At 44.4% G+C, this 22,429-nt stretch overlaps 1 protein-coding gene across 1 annotated transcript; it reads left to right on the forward strand.

Annotated features, from left to right (window-relative positions):
- Positions 1-4,337: 4,337 nt before the first annotated feature.
- LOC308382838 (bifunctional protein GlmU-like) lies at positions 4,338-8,733 on the forward strand (the record flags this gene model as incomplete). The annotated part of the gene is made up of 3 exons (XM_080860360.1): positions 4,338-4,479; positions 7,884-8,069; positions 8,479-8,733. Exons 1-3 carry the CDS (start codon positions 4,444-4,446, stop codon positions 8,731-8,733), a joined length of 477 nt encoding a protein of 158 aa, XP_080716486.1. The 5' UTR covers positions 4,338-4,443.
- Positions 8,734-22,429: the final 13,696 nt, after the last annotated feature.

Below are 22,429 nucleotides of genomic sequence, written 5' to 3' on the forward strand. Positions count from 1 at the left end.
TCAAAAGGAAAGCTCTCAATAAAGCAGTGCAGGCCACCTGATTCGACATCAAAGAGAGGACACTGTCTCTCTCTCTCACACGCTCTCTCTCTCTCCATCTCTCTCACTCTCCCTCTCTCTCACACGCACACGCACACACTCATGCACAAACACACACACAGACACACACACACACACACACAAAGGGCCTGCATTATGTACTGTTATAGCTTTGAGGTCACTTCTGCAATGTAAATGCACATTGCTCATTACATCTGCTTTTTAACTAAATGTCTGTGTTTTGTAAAAGGGAGGGGGTAGCTGGAAGAGGAGCTTTGTTTGGGCCTTTATTAAATTCAGTACTGACATTTAAGAGATAATATTCTAGAGGCCGTGGCAATGACAATATGCAATTTCACTATTTTGATACACTCGCTTGTCAATGACAAGATATGATATGGTATGGTTATAGGACAAGATATAGTTCAATCTTGTTTGTTTCGTTAAACGATACATCTTGTCGCTGATAACCACTTCAATTTAATATGAGTATGCACATTGTGCTACTGGCTGAGTCAAGTCACTCAACCTCTAGATTGAGGTCTTTATGCAGTGCCCCTAAAGCCTTACAGATAAACTCTGCTCTGGGGGAGGATTTCCACTAAATCCCAGGTTTAGTAGGCATAGCCTAGCATATTCCCCAGATTAAAGACAGCCATCCAATAAATGCCCTATCTCCTGCAATTAGCAGAGCTGGCACACCCTGGGTCATGGAACAAGAGGGCCTTACAAAACAGTAAGGAGACATTATGTAAATATATGTATATTGAAAATATTGTTAATCTGATGATATCACTGGATTCTTATAGCATGTCATGACATTTCTGAAAAAACAATTATGAATCACACTAGGACTTGGTTATTTGGACAGTACCCTTCAAGATAACTTAGTGAAAATGTGAATTTAAACAGACTGAATTAATATTAAAGAATAAATCACCATGGATTACATTTTTATGACAAAATTGTCCAACTCATTTCTTTACGTATCCAAATTGGTCATCGTATCTCAATAATAATAGAAACCCTGCAATAAAACTATTAAAAAAAACAGTTTAGGGCCCATTAACAGTTTGCAAATCCAACACGAATGTTTGCGCATGGGCATAATGACCTTAGGGCTTACGAGTGCGGCATCAGGGCCCTGCCTTCAGCCCCAGCTCAGAGGCGGTGGCCTCGGGGCAGTCAAGAGAGGCTCTTATCAGGGCCCTGTGTGTGTGCTCTACCCCTCCAGCCGGGCGCTGGCCCCATCTGCCCCTGGCCAGAGCCCGTCTGAGCGAATCAGACAAGGCAAACAGCCGGCGCTTTTTTTATGGCTCTCCTCAGCAAATACCTGCCACGCTTAGCTGCTCCACACCTGGAAAAGCAATCCACTTTGTTTGCATGGCTTTTTTTCTGAGAAACAGTTAAGAGGTCGGTAGGTGTGTGTGTGTGTGTGTGTGTGTGTGTGTGTGCGAGGGTGTGTGAGTGTGTGTTACTGTGTGTAACTGTGTGTGACTGTGTGTAACTGTGTGTAACTGTGTGTGACTGTGTGTGACTGTGTGTGACTGTGTGTGACTGTGTGTCACTGTGTGTGACTGTGTGTGACTGTGTGCGACTGTGTCTGTGTATGCGTGGACAGCAAATGCAAAAAGAGCAAGGTCAGGTAGAGAGATGGAGGAGGAGAGCATAAAAAGGTAGAATATCTTCCTTTAAAAAGGAGGGAAGAATAGGCAGAGAAAGGACAGCAAAGACACTCATGAGTATGACTCATTCTCACAGGTAAACTACTCGTGGAGATCAGAGATATCTCAGACCGGCAAGGGGGAAAAAACTAAAAAACACAGGACATTGCGCTCGCTGTAGCGTGTGAAGAACACACATTTGGTGCATCATAACTCCATCCAGTGGGAGGTTTGTGGCATTGTGAGAGCAATGAATGGCACATGAAATGGCCTTGGAGGAGAGCAAACCCAGTCAATTTTGCAGACTTGTTCTTTTTAAATGTAATTTCTCAGTCAGGCAACAAAGACATCATTTTACCTGAGAGCCTAATGATCTTTCTGTCAATTTCTCAAACACTTTATTACGTTACTATTTTCTAAAAAAAAAAACGTGGAAGGAAGGGAGAAAGAAAGGATTAAAGAAAGACAGAAGGGAGGAAAAGAAAGAAAAAAAATAAGTCAATGCCAATAATGGAACAAGAGAAATCTGAAAGAAAGGTAAGTATGGACCTGTGGGCATGAACAAGGGGGAGGAAAAGAGACAGCTATGGTCTGAACGTCAATGGACAAATAAGGGAAAGCTCAGGGGAAAGCTATCTCCCTCAGATGCATTAAAGGATTAGGGTGGCGCAGGTTGCTGTTGGCAGGGCCAGATGGCTCCCCCTGGATGCACAGTGCTAATGGCTAATGAATTGGCGTCACCCGCTCTCCTTTAGTCACTGGCTGTGCAGGTTCACACGCAGGCAAAGGAGGCTCTTCCAGGCCCTGTACAGTCATACCCAGCTAGGGATGCTTGCTCCAGCATGACCCCCCCCCCCCCCTCCCCACCCAACCCCACCCCACCCCACCACACACACACACAGCCAGCCTCTCTTTCTCTCTCTCTCTCTCTCTCTCTCTCTCTCTCGCTCTCTAGCTCTCTAGCTCTCTAGCTCTCTCTCTGTCTCTCTCTCTCACAAACATGTGTTAACTGTTTCTGTTCTTAAGGACTTCAATTTGAATATCAATACATCGTGTCTTCATACAAGAGCGTTATGCAAACAGGATTACTCCCTGTTGAAATCTAAATATTTGGTTGGAACTGCTGCAGCTGGGTTAGCAGGACCTCTCCAGCCTTCTGCCTCAGTCTGTGACAATGTCTTCACGGAATTCTGCCCCCTAGCTTTATTGTCAGGGAGCACATGGCTAGGACATCTGAGGGACGTTCGTTTTTTTAGCACCTGTACTTCTTCTTCGGTCATCATTGCCTTAGGAAATGCATGGAGTCTAGGCAGGGTCAATAGTTGAATGAGAACAGTCTTGACCCCTTTTGATCCAGGGGAGCCAGATTGTATTGACCTTCTCCAATGGCACCCTGATTTAAAGACAAGCAACATTTCCTTGTCCTGTTTTTGTTATAACTTCCTAGTCCTATTAATTCCAATACAGTGTTGGCAACAAGAACAAGAATGGTGGGTTGATCACAAGGATGGGGACTAGATTAATGGTAAGGATGACATGCTTTGCCAATGGCTGTTTTAATGGCTAACCATCCTTTGTAACCTGTGGATGGCTAGAAGTGGCCATGGCTACCTGTAACCTTGAATCTTGGAAGAACAAATTCAACCATATGTCAGCTTTGGAACTACAGCTATATAATGCTAAGCTCAAAGCGATGCTTGTATAGCATAGTGTGGTCTCTGGAACATTCCTATGACCTGTTAATGTGTGGTACATGTGCAAACATTCACAAGGGTCTTCAATTCCCAATCTGACAATTCATACTAAGCTTCAGTTAATTCATTTGGTTTTCCTTTCTACCTTGGGCTGTCCTCTTTCATCAATGCTACCATTTCCTCGAATACCACTTGACCCATTAATAGCAAACTGTCAAAGAACAAAGAGACAGAGCAGTCAGAGAGAGCGAGAGAGAGAGAGAGAGAGAGAGAGAGAGAGAGAGAGAGAGAGAGAGAGAGTGAGTTTTTAATGTTTGAAACTCCATAGTAAATGATTAGTCTAAGTGGCGCTGTCCAACTGCTGAAAATGCCATGTATATGGCATGCTGTACCTCTCCATGGGCTGGTCCTTAAACCAACATTATAAACTGGTCTGAAAATGAAGTTCTAAGAATCTTCCATTATAATCACACAGATACGAAGTAATAATTGCCTGTGAAACATAGGCTTAAGCTACAAAGCACGTCCAACGTTAAGAAAGTGTAAAAAGATGTCTAAGGACGCCATCTGCCGTCGATGTGCCGACAGTGAGGAAAGTCACGGAATTGACTGTCAACAGTAGGCATGTGTTTCATAATTGTCTTGGCAATTAAATACCCTCACGTTTAATAGCCTACACAAACCAATCACACACCCATTGTAGCCTACAGGCCTAATCCTAAATAAACATGAACTTTGTCCGGTTTTATTAAATGTGCTTTCCTTCACTAGGTTTTGTTGGTATAAGCCTACCTAAACCTCACATGTGGTGGGGGAATCGAACTATGTGTAGCTTATTTCTAAGCTGAAAAACTACCACCAGGTGGCGAAACAGGCAAACAAATGGTTAGGAGGTGCTATGCGCTTGTCATTTTACGCCATGCTCGTTTAGAGGAAGTTTGAAGACTTGTGCTGCGTTCAAGACAACAGTTTACTCGATAAAAACCAACTCGTGAACTTTCGATTTCTGAAAAACGTGCGTTTCCCTGATCAACTCGGAAAACAATATGGATGCTCGCAGTCTTACCTGCATGGCCTCTAAAGTAGGTTCATCTATAGGCCTATTGGTATTTTTGTTAGCAAATCATATACATAGCCAGATCATACATGTTCATACCAGTCACGCTCGATTACACTAGTAGTTCAGGCCTTAGCTTATATAAATTATTGCAAATGTCTGTTACGCTGGCAACCTTACTATTATTATACTATATAGCCTATATTAAGAATGCAATGGTCGTAGTTGTTATTACGGGTAAATCAGTGCAGTGAATTTCTGCACGAGTATTTGAGCTTAAAGTTCGACCCCCACCATGCGTTCGAATCAGCTTGTATGAGTGGGAGCTTGTATTTTTCCTCATTTCCGACATGCCAAGTACACAGCTTTTGCGACTTCCTTCGATACCACTCCAAAAAGTTGAACTACAAGATGTAGGCTAGGCCCCTCAGGCCAGGGTACAAGGACATTGTTTTAGTGACAAACATGGTTACCTTAACAAGAGTCCTGTGGCTTTGTTTGGTAAGGATAATTCATTAAATCACATTCTCTCCTAACTCTACCCCTTTAACTCTTTCTAACCCTAACCCAAGGAGGTTTACCACATGCGTTGAGTTAATTTAGCCAGGTTTGTCACTAAAGCAAATTATTGGAATACCCCGGCTGATTTTAGGATAGCCTACGAAAAATTAATAAATAGGCTAGACTTAACGTTTTTACCACGTGCTTCTTCTCACGTGGCCACAAGCTGGCCTTGTGAAAACTCTGCAACAATCTTAGAAACGTGTCACAGATAGGATACTCTACAGGGCATTGGCCGCAAAATACTTCTATGACACATGAAAAGTGTTGACAAATAAAGGTCATGGGAATTGTGTTTTGGAGAGTGTAGACGGTACAGGCTTTCCCAATTTGATATAAGCTGAGAACTTGTGGACCAGAGGGGCAACATTAGCCTACTGACTCAGGAATTGCAAATTAATGGATTCAGCTATTCGGTTTTTAACGGATTTGGACAGAAACATCACACCTCATCATCTGACAACGGGGGCGTTCTGCCTTCACAATTTCTTATGGATCACGGTTAATTATGTTTTCGTGTGGACAAGTACCCTTAAACTGCTCTCTTCCATTTTGCCACGCGCCGAATGTCACGTTGTTTCGATCTCCTGTTAATGTAAGTGTTTGTTTGTCGCTATGAGAGGCGGTTTGAGGTGGTTGAGCGGGAAACGATGAGAGAGAAGTAGTCTACTTGAGAGGAAATTATTAATTGATGTGCTTTAAAGCATACTGCCTGGGTTGGCCTGTGTGGTGGCTGTTGAGAGACAGGTTAAAATCACTTTGTTTATGCACAATAAAATGTGTGCGTGTGTCTGTGTCCAAGCATGCTTGTCTGTGAAAGGGGAAACTGTCACTCAGTTTTGACTCAGTAAATCATTCTCGTTTTGTAAGAGTGTTTGTGATGTTATTGTGGATTACACATTGTAACACTCCCAATAAAAGCAAAATGGTGCTTTATGAGATCTTTTGAATTGCTGCACATGCTGTGTGTCCATTTTTTTCTTTTCGCAGCGCTTGGACTGTTTGTCCCTACATTTTGGCCAGCATGGTGCCACGGCCTGCTCGCCTAACTTCATGGCCATTGATCTCTAATCCAGGATTCCCCCCACTGGGTCACTAGATTATTCCTTCTCCAGGGAGGGAGGAAGCTTTGAGGAAGCAATCAGGGGAGAAGGGGACTGAGCCCATGTATTATAATGAACTTCAAGCCAGGTGGTCCCAAAGACTGAGACCCAATATTCACATGTCCACTGAAGAAATGGCTGGGGATTGGCTGGTGGTCACATCATGTCACCAGCCACTGACTGCACCTAAAGTGCTCTCACTCATTGGACATTGCAGTGTTGCCATTTACATGTTTGAGATGATTCATGTTATACTAGATTCAGTCATTTTTTCTTGCTGTGGTTTTCTGGAAACTAAAGGATATAAGGATTATATGTTATGGTGGACTCTCTTGTCGTTGCGTACATGTCTTCAGCTTTGTGTGGTTGTATCCCATGCCAAATGGAACCTCGATATCTGCTGTTTTGACTGGTCATGCTCGCGGTTATTTAACCGTGATGATCTTGTTAGCGGTATGAATGGGACCACCGTCCAGGCAAGTGTGTCTTTCTGTGCTCACCCCCTTTGCCCATTTGCTTGCCAGGTTCAACACACTCTTCCCCTGCAGACCAACAGTGACCAATGGACTTCAAAAGACGTTAGGATTGCTGAGAGAGCAAGAAGTCAGAGGAGCACAGAAGAGAAAGAGAAGAGGGAGGAAGACGTGTGTGTGTGTGTGTGTGTGTGTGTGTGTGTGTGTGTGTGTGTGTGTGTGTAAGAGAGACAGAGAAAGAAAGCGAGAGAGAGAACAGTCCTCTCTAACTAGCTGGCCGGTTGTAATTACCAGTCCCCAAGGGGTTGGGGGAGAGGTCGCTCAATTGGACTTTGAATGGGTTGATGGGTGTACGGTTGTCCTGACAATGCTGCAGCTGGCCCGCGGCCCAGAGAGCGAGCGGCTCTGAAAAGGCAGACAGGCCGCTGCAGGCTCCATCCCCTATCCAGGTGGCCTGCGCCGGGCCCTTTCACTGTCAGGAGTGTTTAGAGAAATGTGAGGGAGAACTGAGGCAGATAAGGCTGGAGTTGTGTCGGGGGGGTTGGGACTGGGAGAGAGGGGCCATTGAGGAGGGGACAAGGGAGAGAATGAGAGGCTGATAAAAAAGATGAGCGGATAAGAGAGACGCGATGAATGGAACCAGTGACCCGGCTCCCAACAAACACAAACAGGCCTCTTTTTCACCAGGCGGCCACCGCTGGTCACTCGCTCTTGCATTCACACGCACACACACACACGCACACGCACACACACACACAATCTCTCTTTCAAACATTCACCACTCTCTCTTAAACATACACTTCCAGAGTAAACTTAAAAAAAAGCCTGGTGCATTGAAGATGCACTCATCAAATGAAAGAATTACATACAGCCATAGAAAATGATGTCTATTCAACGTTATCTGACAAATGCTCTTGAGAGCTATGTATATTTGCGTCATCCCCATATTTTACTGAGAAACAGAACAAATATGCTGAGCTCTCTAATGTCACAAAGTGATTGGATTATGTTGCTTACGCTTCCAAAATCACATGAAATATTAGTGGGAGATACAATAAATGTGTGTTGTTCTTTGTTATCAGTTTGTCTGTATCTATCAATAACTTTTCTATTCTTGAAATAATACACATTTTTCTATTCTTCTCTTCCCTGCTTTATTTCACTTAATTTCCATTCTTACCCCTTTACACACCCCCTCCATTTCCCCCTCCCTCCCCACTGCCTCTCTCCTCTCCTCTCCTCTCCTCTCCTCTCCTCTCTTCTCCCCTCCTCTCCTCTCTTCTCTCTCTCAGGACGATGGAGGCTCTGCTCTACGGGTGTACGCTCTGCGCCTGGGCCCCGGTGAGGAGCTGTTCTCCTCCCTGCTCTCGTTCGTGGAGGAGAGGAAGCTCCGCGCCCCGTTCATCATCACCTGTGTGGGTAGCGTCACCAAGGCAACGCTCCGGCTGGCAAATGCCACCGCAGAGAATACCAATGAGGTAATTTGGCAACAGCTGGGGGTTTGGTTTGGCAGTAGTACAGGTGCCACAGGCTTCTGTAACTGTACTCTTTGTAGAAAAAAAGAAAAGGAAATGTCTAGTGCCTCTAATCAGTTTTTGCTGATGGGGGGGGGCGGGGGGGGTAACCCTATGTTAAAAGGAGGGAGGGGGGTATTTGGCATGGGGTCAAAATCAAACATAACATTGCCTGCTCTTCAATACAACCTACTCAGCTGGTTGTATAAGTGACAGTCCTTTGCCAAGGTCTTCCCTCGAGTTCCTCTAAAACCCTAATTTAGCATTCTAGGATGACGGTGTAATTTTTTTGGTCTGTCTGCTTTATCACTGTAATGTGTAAACGCGCTTTTCTGAGTTTGGCGAGTTTCTGTGTTTTTCTGCGTTCCGTCAGGTGATTCGGCTGCAGGAGCGTTTTGAGATCGTCTCTCTGGTGGGAACGCTGAACAAGGACGCTCACCTGCACATCTGCCTGGCTGATAAGGACGGGAAGACTGTCGGGGGTCATGTCCTCGGAGACCTGGAGGTGTTCACCACAGCGGAGGTGGTCATTGGAGAAGCAGCCGGGCTCCAGTTCAGCAGGGAGATGGATGCACGTACCGGCTTCCCTGAGCTGGTCGTTCAGCGTCGCCATGATGATGGAGTTTAGCTGCGGTGGCTGGTGACAATTGTCCTTGTTTTGTTGGTGTTTTAAAAAAAATTGTAGAAATTTCTCTGTGCGTTTCTCTTCATTGTAACGTTGAACATTTATCAGTACACAGAAATTTCTTCACAGATGGTAACATTTTCATTTTACAGACATTCGACATTACGCTGTGTGTACGGCGATGGGCATCTACAAGTTCAGTTAATGTTCAAATATATATTCCATCAGTATAACACAAGCAGATGCTTTTTGGTGGCGAGCAAAAATATTGAGACTGAAAATTAGATTATAACAATGTTATATTAGAATATCAGAATATTACATTGTTTTCCTGTGTTTCATTTTATTAACCACTTTAAACTATTGTAGACCTTCCCGAGATGATATTGCAGACCCTTCTCTGTAAAGTAATCAAACCAGAGAAACGCTGTTCAGGAAACTGCTCTCTGCCATCAGCATCCTGTCTGAAGGGATCCCAGTGCCCTCCCATCACACTCACTCCTACATCGTGCCAGTGTGACACCTTCCCTCTGGCAGCCATTTGGATGTTGAAGATGATTAATGATGTTAGTCAGATGGGTCTGGGGAACAGCTGGTAGGGCCCACTTAGGGGCGACCTCATCCAACCCTACTGTAACTATGGATCAGTGGAGTACGCAGGGGGCTGCAGTCAGGGACGGGTCGGACGGGCGGGGGTTGGGGGGGGGGCGTCAGTCGGCCCCTCCTAAAAGATGTTTAACTAAACCTCTCCCTTTGACGGGGGCAGAGCGCCACACAATGGGAGGACACCTCCCCCTGGATTAGGGCTGACCTGCGCTGGGAAAGGGGATGCAGCCCTGATAAAGGAACCGAGGCCAGCCGCTGGCAGCTCCGTCTGGGGGACTGATAAATGGCCGAGGGAGGGGGAGTGGGTGTACGTAACAGCGCCTTGATGGAGCTCCCGTTGCTCACATGGGTGTACTTTTTAATTGGCTTTGTCTCTGACACACACTCCCTCACACATCACACACACACACACACACACACACCAGCTCAAACAACTGACAGGTTGCCAACCACGCTGCCCCTGTTAGAAGGGGTGTCAGAGATATAATCGATCGGGTCGTGTTGCTGTCGCGTTGGCATCGTCTTGAGTGCCGGAACATAGACGAGGGAGAAATGGAGATCTTTATCTACTCTGGTCGTGCACAGAGATCTCCCACACTACCCCACCCCCCCCCCCCCCCCCCCACTGCCTCTCTTTCCCCCTCTTTCTCCCTCTCTCTCCCCTTCTCCTTTCCTCCTTTTTAACCACTCTGAAGGTTTCTTTCCTTTGTGAAATTTATGTTTGGTTGTGGGTGAAGACTTAGCAGCTGTATTATCTCTTGTTGATAGGGCAGCACTTATTTTGACCCTGATGTCTGTGCTGTGTGATTGTGATTGTGAAGAATGCTTTGAATGGCACCTATAGAAGTCAATAAAGGTGCTGCAGTAAGGCAGCTCCCACTGACAGGGTCAAACACCTTAAGGAATAGGACACTCTGGCAGTTATTAATGGTGGAGTTTTGGTGGGATGTTTGTGTGTGTTTGTGCCATTGCAATTACACCTCCTGTTGTGGTGTGAATGGAACTGCTGGGCAGTGTAAGAGGTAGGGAATTGAAATGTGCCTGTGTCTGTGCGTGTGTGTGTGAGTGCATTTGCTCCTAGTTTTTGTTGTTGCTTTAATGCCTTTCATTCAATGCTGGCCTGGTGCATTGAGTGAGGGATTCTGTCCTTTTCAACAAAACCTTGTTTTTTCCAGTCACATATGTCAGTACACAGAAGCGGGAGGGAGGTGGTGAGAGGGAAGATGGTATGATGACCGGCAGAGAGGGAGAGAGTGAGCGGCCGAGCAGAACTGCACACAATCCTCTCCTCACAAGAATATCACTGATAGAGCCTTACAGTAGAGGCAGTGCACTGCACAGTATTTAACATGCAGACATACATTTGTAGATGGAGAGATTGAAGTTGATTCCATAATGAAGGGTAAGGGTGTGACTGTAAAATGCCATCCAGACATGGGGGGCGAGGGTGGGCAGTGGCTAATCGTGTGGGAGGAGATGCACATGCCTCGTGTGTAATGAGTGCTGTGTCTGACTGCCCTCCTCAGGGTCGGGGCACAGGGGGCAGTCAGCCCCCTGTGCTAAGCGCCTGCCCCACGGTGCCTCTTTGTCATGTAAAAATGTTCAAATGGTTGGCCAATCAAAGACCCATGCCAGCCCCACCCCACCCCACTGGCGGGCCCCATGGTAACGGGACGCCATGCCATGGAGGATAGCCTACAACATTACTGATAATAACACAAAGCTCTGATGGTAATACTACTACTTTGATCTAAATCACCGCAGTGTGGAAGCATACTGTAAAAGGGATGAACTTTAGGTTTTATACGACGATTTTAAAGCATGTTCTTTCACACACATACGCACACATCAGAAAATACTGCAAGGTTGTAAATACCCATTGCATTCGTCCCGTGCTGCACCCGTCATTGTGGATTAACATGTTCATACTTATTTAACAAAGCCAAGTTTATGCCATCAGACCTCCAGACTCGCTTTAAACATTTCCTGTGCAGAGTAAAATCCAACAAATAATGGAACTAGTCGTCTGGCCAGACAAACAGATGACAAAAGTATTTAAGTATAGGAGATATGTGAACAATTTCCAAGCCCTTTTCAATTTCAAATACACAACCAACACATTCCCACTCACACTCACACTCACTCACACACTCACACAGACATTTACTCTCACACACACTACAGATACATTTACCCTGTGTGTGGTGGAGAGCCTGGGGCTTTAAGTGGCCATTGAAATGAACTGTAGCTTTCTCAGCACTCAGCTCACTGTGCGTACTGCACTCAGAGCCAGACTGTAGAGGCCCTGCGCTCGCCGCTCGCTGCCCTACCACCGCTCGCCGCTCGCCGCTCTCCCTCCGCTCGCAGCTCGCCGCTCTTCCTGCTGACATTCCCTCCATTCCTCTCCTCCCTCTTTTCATCTGTTCTCCTCTCTCCTTATCTCCCTCCTCTCCTCCTCCACTGTGTTCTCCTCTCTACCGCCGCTCGCCGCTCTCCCTCTTCCTGCTGACATTCCCTCCATTCCCCTCCTCCCTCTTTTCATCGGTTGTTTATATCACGCCATTTCTATAACGCCAAGTCTCTGTTCACTTAAGATTTACTTTAGCTCACTATTTTTTTTTTTCCATTTCAGCCATTTTCTTGTCCCAGTTTGTTGTTGTCTGTTATTGCAGATGGAACATGGGTACGAGACGAATGATGGGTGGAGGCCGTTTGGGAGTTTGAAGTTGGGTGTGTTAAACAAATGAAGTCAGTTGCTAGGCAGTTATTTATGACTGATCACTCTGTATTTCTAAAAGATGAGACATTTGATTGACACACTAATGCATCTGTAATTCCTCTTTCTTCCATGGTATTCGGTCATGATATTTCTATGTATGCAAGTTTTTATCCCTAAGTATGTACTGCCTCTCGTTTAACCACACACAAGTGGTATGGTATGGTTTAAGAGAAACAGAAAGCGTCTACAATAGCAGCTACCTCTCATAAATACTTCACAACATTACTAAGACAGAGAAAGAGAGGGTTATATACAGTATGTTACATTGTTTCATTAGAAAACAGCAGCTGACTGTGCGGTACAGTGCTGAATACACGAAGGCAGGGCACTGCATATCAGCAGACACCTCCACCACTGTAACACTGGAGATGGTAGGACAACACCCTCCACACCAAGAACAAAAGCAGGAGCACCTGCTTCCTTGTGGTCTCATTATAACAACATATGCTTTCAGATGCACGGCCACGCCGAACAACAGGGCCTGGGAGAGGAGAGGAAAGACACTTTCGGAGAGCATCCATCTCCAGCCAGTGGCGACGGGGGCTGTTTAAGAAAGGCACCAATGAATTTATGGGTGGGGGCCAATAGGAAGCGGCATCTAATGTGTGCTAAATGGCCATCCCTGGAGCTGGGGGCACAAAGAGGGTTTTTTCAGGCATCTTTGTGCTTTTGTCTGGGCTCTGTTTGCACAGCCTGGTGGCCCGAGTGCGTTGGTGGTCCGTCCCGCAACTGGCCCCCCCAGGGACCTCTTGTTCAACACATGCGGCTAAGCTGCTCAAAGGCTCGCATTGTAACAAATGTGAGAGGGCAGACATGCTGTGCATCGCACCTCACACACCAACACTGTGATGTATACAGGGGGAAAGGGGGTAAAAAAACTAAACAAAAAAAAACGTCCCTGTTTTTTAGGAGAAGCATCCAGAACAACACACAGGTAATTACACGATCTCAGAGTGAGGACGTGAAGAGGAGAGAGGTGGCAGAATGAACAGGAGGAGAAGAAGAAGAAGAAAGCAAAGAGAAATGAAGAACAGGATGAGGGTGTACATATTGACGTACACACACACAGAGAAGGGGGCTATTCAGGTAGTTCTGTATCAAGCTGTCCCTTCCTCTCTGCCTATCTTCAGCTGGCATTTAAACTCCATTAGTGCAGATATGGAGTGAGTCAGTCTGGCATTTTTGGAGTCACCTCCGTGACAGCTTCTGCTTCGGCAGTCTCTCCCTCCATCCCTCCCTTCCTCTCTCTCTATCCCTCCCTCTCTCTCTCTCTCTCTCTCGCTCTCTAACCCCCACCCGTCTGCTCTGTAACAGTTGATACAAATAAGTCCTGACTGCCTGTTCCGTCACTGATAGGTGGACATAATCATATCCATGTTGGACTAATCTTCCTACTCTAGGCTGCAGATTTGAGCCCCGCTGAATGACCTGTCAAAACGTGCGACGACGTGGCAAATTAAATCTGTCTCCATCGCTGACGACAATGGGCAAATTTAATAGGAAAAGGCGAAAGTCTGTAGGGCGGTAGTGCACTGACACATCCAATACCCTTTTGAATGCAACCAGTCCATTTCCTGCTTCCTGAGACAAATCATTTAGTGCAGAGACCAGGTACCATCTTTCTTGTTTTATCTGCTTTCAAGCAGAAGTATGCCAGCCTTCATAGCATCGAGGAGGTATGCAGGAGAGGAGTAATCACATGGACAATGTAATGGGGACCAAGTGTCCACAAGGCCAGTTATGGCATTTAGCACACAGCTCAACATGCTTTGCTCCGGAGCCACAAAAGAAGACATACAGTACCTTTCTGAAAGTGTCATTTATTTTCCCTTAGGCATTTTCCCTCGTTCAAGGTCCTACATGAACGTCTCACTCTCTAGCTCTCTCATGCCCTCTCATGCAAACATACACACACAAACACAAACACACACACACACTCACTCTCTTACACACATACAGATCAATCCTTGCAAACATACACACACAAACACACAAACACACAGACAAACATACAAACACACACACTCACTCACTCACTCACATACACACATAGAGGCACAGACACACACACACACACACACACACACACACACACACACACACACACACACACACACACACACACACACACACAAACACACAGACAAACACACATACACACACACACACACACACACACACACACACACACACTCACTCACTCAAATACACACATAGAGGCACAGACAGACACACACACACACACACACACACACACAGAGGCACACACATACATACACACACACACACACACATACACTCTATCACTCACTAACGTACACACATACAGAGACACAGGCACACACACATACACAACAACACACAGACACACACACACACACACACACACACACAAACACACACACACACACACACACACACACACACACACACACAGGCACAGACAAATTCCTTCCATCTGTTGATGCATCTGTTTGGGGAAACCCATTGTGTGCGGGTACACTGTTGTGAGCATGAAGCAGATAGAACTTGACCTGTGTGGTTGCTGCGTCCTCCTAAACTAAACGCTTTGGAGAGTGTTCTGAAAAGAGGTGTCTCTCCATTATGAGGCCGCCTCTGCAACCCCTCCCCTCCCCCCAGCTCTGCATCCATAAGCCATTAATGAGCTCAATTCAGGACCATTGTATCTGTTAAATATGTCATTTGGGGAATAAATTGGAGGCTCATAAAGCCTTCTAACAGTGGACACAATAGAAAAAGGTGGAGGAGAAAAAAAACTGCATCAAGTAGACAGTCCATTACATGGTGATGCCCTCTCAAAATAATTGCGTTGTAGTTGTTGCCTTTTAAACATAAGGGAATTGAATTCATTGAAGGTAAATGTATAATTGGACAGAGCATGATGGTTTTAAATAGCCTGCATGATTTTTCTTTTCTATATGTAATAGAATGTATGGCCTTAAATTGGAACTATTCTGCCATACATTCACATTCACACAAAAAGGACGACGTAGCCTGCTACAATACAACCCTACATTTTTTGCTTTTGTATTCCTAATCTTAAACACAGAGAAAGAGCAGGTCGCACATCTAACAGCGCTGAAGAATCCTTTACGGAGTACGGTATTATTAAGGCAGAGTAGTATTATTCTCTGCTGTCCCTCCGGCTAATAACTCCAGCAGAGAATCAACCTCCCACTGGCATGGAGGAGAGGCCGTGTTGGTTTGAACAGTGCTGTGTAATGTGGGTGCACGGCCAGAGAGGATGGCTCTCAGGTAGGCAAGGTATTGCCCGTCTAGTTTAGATGGTGCCTTGTTTGGTTTGTTGGACCAGGTTCATATTAGTTTTTCTTCCTCGTTCCCATTGCTCGTCAACTAAAGTGTAAATAGATAAGACTCCATTTCATCTACATAGATAAGACTCATTACACCACACGCAAAGGTGCCATGTACAAGATATTGGCTTTGTCTTGTTCAGCCATTAGAGGAATCCATATGATCACTATGGCGACTGAAGTATTTCAGCAACTAACCGCCATTAGCCAAGACTTCTAGTTGTAACATTTACACGGAACTGTGCTGTTGATGTAGTTTCCTCCCTCTCTGTCCACACGCATTGCTTTGCTCTCTACGCCCAGATCTGAAAGGCTATGTTCATCATTAATCTTTCCATTTCCCTTCTTTTCTGTCAACTTGCTAAAGAGATCAATCATTCTCCATCCATGACAGATAAAGCTCTGGCAGACGTAATGCAGGACCTCATGTAGAGTAAAGCTCCTGCTTGGAAGGCAAAAAGAAAGGAGGACGGGGACAGAGAGAGAGAGAGAGAGAGAGAGAGAGAGCGAGAGACAGAGGAAGTGAGAGAGAAAGAGAGAGAGAGAGAGAGAGAGAGAGAGAAGCAGTGGGTGGAGAAGATGAGAAAAACCCTGCTGATCAGACATTCTCTCATTAGCCAGACCTGCCACTAATCAGCCTCCGATCCGGCCGCGGTGGCCAAACACGCTTCCTCACAGCGGGGCGCCGTGACTCCTGGGAGCTGGAGTTCTGAACAGGCAGAGGCCCCTAAAAGGCACGGATATCGCAGCTTTCATTTCAGAGCCGGAGCATGCAAACTCCCCCCGCTGTTTAAGGTAGCCCGCCTAATTGCTGCTCTCTGTGTGTCTGAAACCTCTGAACCTGCAACATGGAACCCTTGAAGAGTCTCCGTCAAAAAAATGGTGATTAAGAGGGATTGCACACAATTTGAACTCACCCGGGGACTGACTCCCATGGCTGGTATGTGTCATGTCCACATGTCCATGTAGAGTCTTACAAAAAAGGATAAATGATACGGTTTCATCAACTTCTGTTCACCACAGTCAGTGGCAGTTTTCTTCGCTCAGCTTTTCTGCGCTGAAACTTCTTCCTGAACTTTAACTGGCCACAGATTCAAAGCTGTTCATAATAAAAGAAAAGCATAAAGCACCATTGCTGTGGGTTTGCCGATCAAGGCCAGTGACCGCTCCTGCATTTGAGGAAAACACAATGCATGCGTGCAATGAGTCCATGGAGGGTTCTTAGCCAAGGCCACCTGAACAGTGGACACATGAGGGTGAAATGAGGTTAGGCTAGAAAAGAAGCATCACTGAAAATGCAGCATTTTGTGTGAGCTGGAGAAAGCATGTGCAGCACAGCTGTGATAAAGAGAGGTATGTGTGTGAATAAGTCTTCATAAAGGCAGATTCATGCTGACCAGCAAAACCATGCAGAGAGAGAGAGAGAGAAAACTGTGCTGATTATTTGTGCAGTTGTGCAATTTCAGAGCGTCAGGATATAAGACATTCCAAACAATGTGAGGGAAATATAATCAAATCTAGTAAACTGGCTTAAAAGCTACAAGTCCAAGTCCTAAAGCTAACACCCCTGCGTTATGACCCACTGGATGCAAACCTGGCCCTGTCCACTTATATGTGTGTACCCTCCTCAAGTGTGTGTAATGTAATCCCCTTGTGTGGTTTCATAGTTTGGACTGGACTTTAAGCTCATCCACAAACATCATCAGAGGATTGAGGACAGCTGGTGAACTCAGTCATTTATTGACTTACGGCTGTCCATTAACTGGCTCAGCCTGCTACTGCGTACTCATGGCTTTCGGGAAACAAGATTGGGATTTCTTACGGCTCATGGAAGAGTCAAGTAAATGTGACACTCATTCAAATGCATTACAAATTACTTTGAAATGAGATGAGATTGAGAAATTGGATTTAGTCTTTATTAAGTATGTTCAACTAAATAATTATTCTTAATTCCATGAATGGACTAGGCATGTTCCTCTTTTACCCAGTAGGGGTCAGTCTTGATCAAGCTTGACATTGTGCACTGATATTATGTGTGCACTGATATTATGAGGGAGTGCTTATTTCAGTGTCTCAAGTGAAAGTACATTAATTCAATTCAAAATCTTTTGAATGCTTTTAAACATCTATTCTAGTTACCCAGTTCTGCTACCCAGTTCACACACCATTATTCTTCAAAATCAGATACAAAATTAAACTCTGCACCTGTACTTCAGTACTGAAATCAACTTATTTGGTTAATTACCTAAAGTTATTACTCTGCATAAAGTGCTTAATGGATTGTGGAACTACTTGCGGTTGTGAAAAAGTGTGTCTAATGCTATCTAAATGATTAGACAAGACACCAATTACTGTCAGTAATGTGTGAAATGGCTCGATGTTTGAATATAGATATTATCGGAATCTGAAAAACATTTAATTCTGAATCATAACCTCTGGAGTGTTTTTCAATGATTTCATCGAGTCAATTTAACTCAAAAGCCAACCTATGACCTCCATTTTGACAGATGAATTATAAGCCTTAAGAAAAATACAGCGGACCCACATACAAAATAAATCCGCACACAACTCAACTCAAAGCAGTAACCTCCAGAGGTATTAGGTTCGACTAGTTCCAAGGTTGTCACATTGTAGCGCGCTGAATGAGAGGGATCCCGTCCTCCAGTCCTGGGCCTTGGGGTTAGGCACAGCGATGAATGAGATGTTAGTATAGGCAGAAGGCCATTCATTTTTTTGTTTGCATTTTTTCTCCCATTTACTAATAAAATTGTGAGCAAAAACACGACACAATAAAAAGCTGAGAGGTAACTAGAGATGGTGTGACATAGCCCTAGGACACAAGTGCTGTGACACTAGTCATTTCATTAGGTTACATATTTACTCAGATAATGTTTTCTCCAAGATGGTGTCAAGATGAGTACATGCATTGAAAATGCGAAATCCCCCTGCCACAGAAGTACTTCAGATTCCAAACCATACTGAGAGCCGTGTAGAAGAGGCACGGAGCCGGTGAACAGTCTTGAGAATTTCACTGAAGGAGGACAGTATGGCAGAGGCCATAAACTGATACTTTGGGTTATAACATATGTGTGTCACTGAAGGAGAAACAGTCATCTGCATTCTCAGTATATGTCCCTCCAGACTGAGACCCAGACATGAATCTCCCAGTACGTCAGCGACAACAATCCCCTGCTGTCTGCCATGCAGATGAACGTGCTCTGTGTCTCCCTGCCTGCCTGCCTGCTGCAACAGACCATGGGCACGGCATCACAACCTAGCTTTGTTCCAATGTTTGTTTTTTTTCCTCCCAATTTTACCCGTTGGAATTCTACACCAGCTAATTTTAGCCAGACCCCTAAGCACCCCAAAATAAGCCCAAATCGTGCCCTCTCGAGGGGTTTCGTAATAGAGCTCTGTGCTACTCTCACATCCATCGCTTGGAGGCTGGGAGGCTTGGATGCTGGTAATGCCATGGCAGAATGTGCGATTCTCTGAGGTTATGTACACGGTCTACAGCGAGACCTGTGCACAAATACGACGTGGGAGCCAACAGGGGTGGGGGGGAATAATTGATTCACACTCCAGCGGGAGGCTAACAGGGGGAAATGTGTTTGTTATTAAAATCCTTTATCTTTGACGCTCATCTTCAGTATTTCCATACTAATGGGCAGGTGAGGGCTCTCACGCCGACGTATTACCGGGCCGCGGCAGGGCCTGCCGCCAGTCAGATTTCTTGCTTTTAACCGAGTGCTTTCAATTCACACCAATTTAGCCCAATTAAGCTGCTTTGCATCTGCAGAGAGTGTTTCAGCGATGCTTTACAGACCACCCTTTTCAATTAGGCCAAGGGAGGAGATCAGTGATGGATCTCATTGTTAGGTTTTGCAAAACTGAAAGTGATGCTATGGCCATCAATTCTTTCAACACCCATCGAGTCCCTGAACTTAGTGGTTTTGATATGAAATTTGCCACCTCCCAGTGCCTCATATGAGGGAAAGGGACCAAAGATTTCCATTGCTTTGTACAGATGACCTTCATTAAATAACTCAAATAACATGAATACTTTACTCATCACTCTGTTGAAATCACCACTGAAACGTAATTCCATATTTCTGTTCCATTATATCTCCATTATTTTGACAGTTGAGCTTCAAAGTAACAATGGACCAATTTCAGTATTCAGCATGAGTTCTACAATACATCAGTCATTTTATGAATTCAAAATTTAAAAAAATACCGGCATTTTAACTGATGCTTTTTTCACAAAGTGATTGTGAATTTCTTTTTAAAGAGAGGGTCAGACTAAGGATACGGCATTGCAAACATTTACTTTTAAAAGGCTACAGTTTGCTAGCGACACACTCGTCTCCTGTGGATTTGGCCAGTAGACAGAGAGCCTTCATGGCAGCAGCTGCATGCTGACTGTGTTTTTAGGGCTCTTGCCCAGGGGCAGGATGGCAACAGAGTGCTTTTGCAAAAATGCGGGGTTGGACACTACTTAATCATATGGGTTAAGGGTTTGGTGGGTTAACTGCCAGATGTTTACAGCTTCCTCTTCACTGAAGATGCTGCGATACTTTAGTTTAATTTTTGCGTTATGTTTGGTACTTAAATACACAATTAATGATTAATGTTAGCTGTATGAGTAGTACAGTGTAGAATAAAATAGCAAGCTTGTTGTAAAAGCTTTACACAGTTGCCTGCCTTTAAAACGGCAAAGAACAAAAACTCAAGGAATTCCTTTCACTGAGTTAAATGAAAACGTTCAACTATCCTTGTACAAACCCAACTATTTTTCACATTCCGATGCAGCAGGAGAATAAACCTTGAAGTTGAGGGAACTCTCAAACGAAGACCACCATCATCTGAGTGGTCATCAGAATGATCAGACCGTCATCTGAATGGTCAGTTTGAGTCAAGACCGTCATCTGAATGGTCAGTTTGAGTTGAGCAGACTTGGCCAAACTTTAAGGTTATCTATGATTAGCTTTTGAAACACATTTGTATATACAGCCGCGGAAAAAATTAAGAGACCACTTCAAAATGATCAGTTTCTCTGGTTTTACTATTTATTGGTATGTGTTAAAGTAAAATGTACATTTTAGTTTTATTCTATAACCTACTGGCAACATTCCTACCAAATTTCAAATAAAAATATTGTCATTTAGATCATTTATTTGCAGAAAAATGACAATTGGTCAAAATAGCAAAAAAGATGCAGTGTCTTCAGATCTCGAATAATGCAAAGAAAACAAGCTCATATTCATTTTTAAACTACACAATACTAATGCTTTAACTTAGGAAGAGTTCAGAAATCAATATTTGGTGGAATAACCTTAAAATCACAACTTTCATGTGTCTTGGCATGCTCTCCACCAGTCTTTCACATTGCCGTTGGGTGACTTTATGCTACTCCTGGCGCAAGAATTCAAGCAGCTCGGCTTCTTTTCATGGCTTGTGACCATCCATCTTCCTCTTGATCACATTTCAGAGTTTTTTTTATGGGATTCAGGTCTCGAAATTGGGCTGGCCATGACAGGGTCCTGATCTGGTGATACTCCATCCACACCTTTACTGGCCTGGCTGTGTGGCATGGAGCATTGCCCTGCTGGAAAAAACACTTCTCAGAGTTAGGGAACATTGTCAGAGCAAAAGGAAGCAAGTTTTTCTTCCGGGACAACGTTGTACTTTGCCTGGCTGAGGTTTGTAAAAGACCATAAGGATTGAACCAAAGCCGACTGGAGGGTCTCCTAGTTCGTCTTCTCGGATGAGTCCAATTTCACAGTAGGTGCAAGACTCTGTGGCTTGTAGGCCTCTCCAGGTCTCCGTCTAACCATCAGACGACCATGTGTTGGGCAAAGCTGAAAATTGGACTCATCAGAGAAACCAGAGAAACTGATAATTTTGAAGTGGTCTCTTAATTTTTTCCGCGGCTGTATGTATTGATTTTATAGTGAATAATTTAAAAAAGTCTTTGTGTAGGTGTACTGTTCATTCAGCAACAACTGCAAACTGCTAATATTGCAAAACTGTGTATTTATTGTGATACACAAAACACAAAACTGTGTATTTTTCGTGATACACAAAAGCTGCCTCATTTTGCTAGCAGTTTTTGAGGGAATCACTAAAGCAAGACACCCCCAGATGTTCATGATCAAACACTTCACCTGCATTCACCCTGTAATACCCCTGACGATGACATCATTTACTGAGTATCATCATCTCTGGCATAGCACTATAATGGTACAAGGTATGAAAGTACAGCTGTGCCAATGTCCTCAAAGTAAATTCGATTGAAAACTAAATTGGTGGGTAATAATTCAACTCATTATTTGTCCAACCTCACAAATTCAGGCTTCCAAAATTGAGGTCTTGAAATTGAGGTCTTAAGATCTGGGTATCACAGGAAGAGCAATGGATTGGCAATAAATGTACACTTTTAATTAAAGGGGCAAGATCGCTAAAGGTTATTGATGTACAGGCGAAGGGGGAGCTTTCCAGTTTGCATGAAGGAGCATACAGTCAAGGTCAAACAGTGTTATTAGACAATGAGTGTATTTTTTCAGGACACACTTGGTATAGAAATAGGCTAAAACAAAGAAAACATTTAATAGTCGAAAGAAACTTATTCCTTTAGCTGACAATCCAACCATTCAAAGCCCTGTTATAAGAGAGGATAACTCCAGTACCATTGTGTTCAGTCATACTCGGATGTCCATGAGAACTGTTTAGACTCAACACCAGTATCTCCCAGATGGTGTTTTCTAAATTACAAAAGGTAGCTCCACACATTTCCCCTATTCCCCAATATATTTCCCAATGTATTCATGCATCACCTATATTGGTGAGATGGCATTTCTGTAGTGCAAATACCATAGTAGCCTATTAGGATTTTGATGAGGCTTTGACTGGGCCATTCTAGAACATTCCCTTCACTGTTTTTGAGATGTGAACACTTAACCTTAACCTTTTGTCTAGA

Source organism: Sprattus sprattus (genome assembly GCF_963457725.1).
Source record: "Sprattus sprattus genome assembly, chromosome: 2".
NCBI classification, from domain to species: domain Eukaryota; kingdom Metazoa; phylum Chordata; class Actinopteri; order Clupeiformes; family Clupeidae; genus Sprattus; species Sprattus sprattus.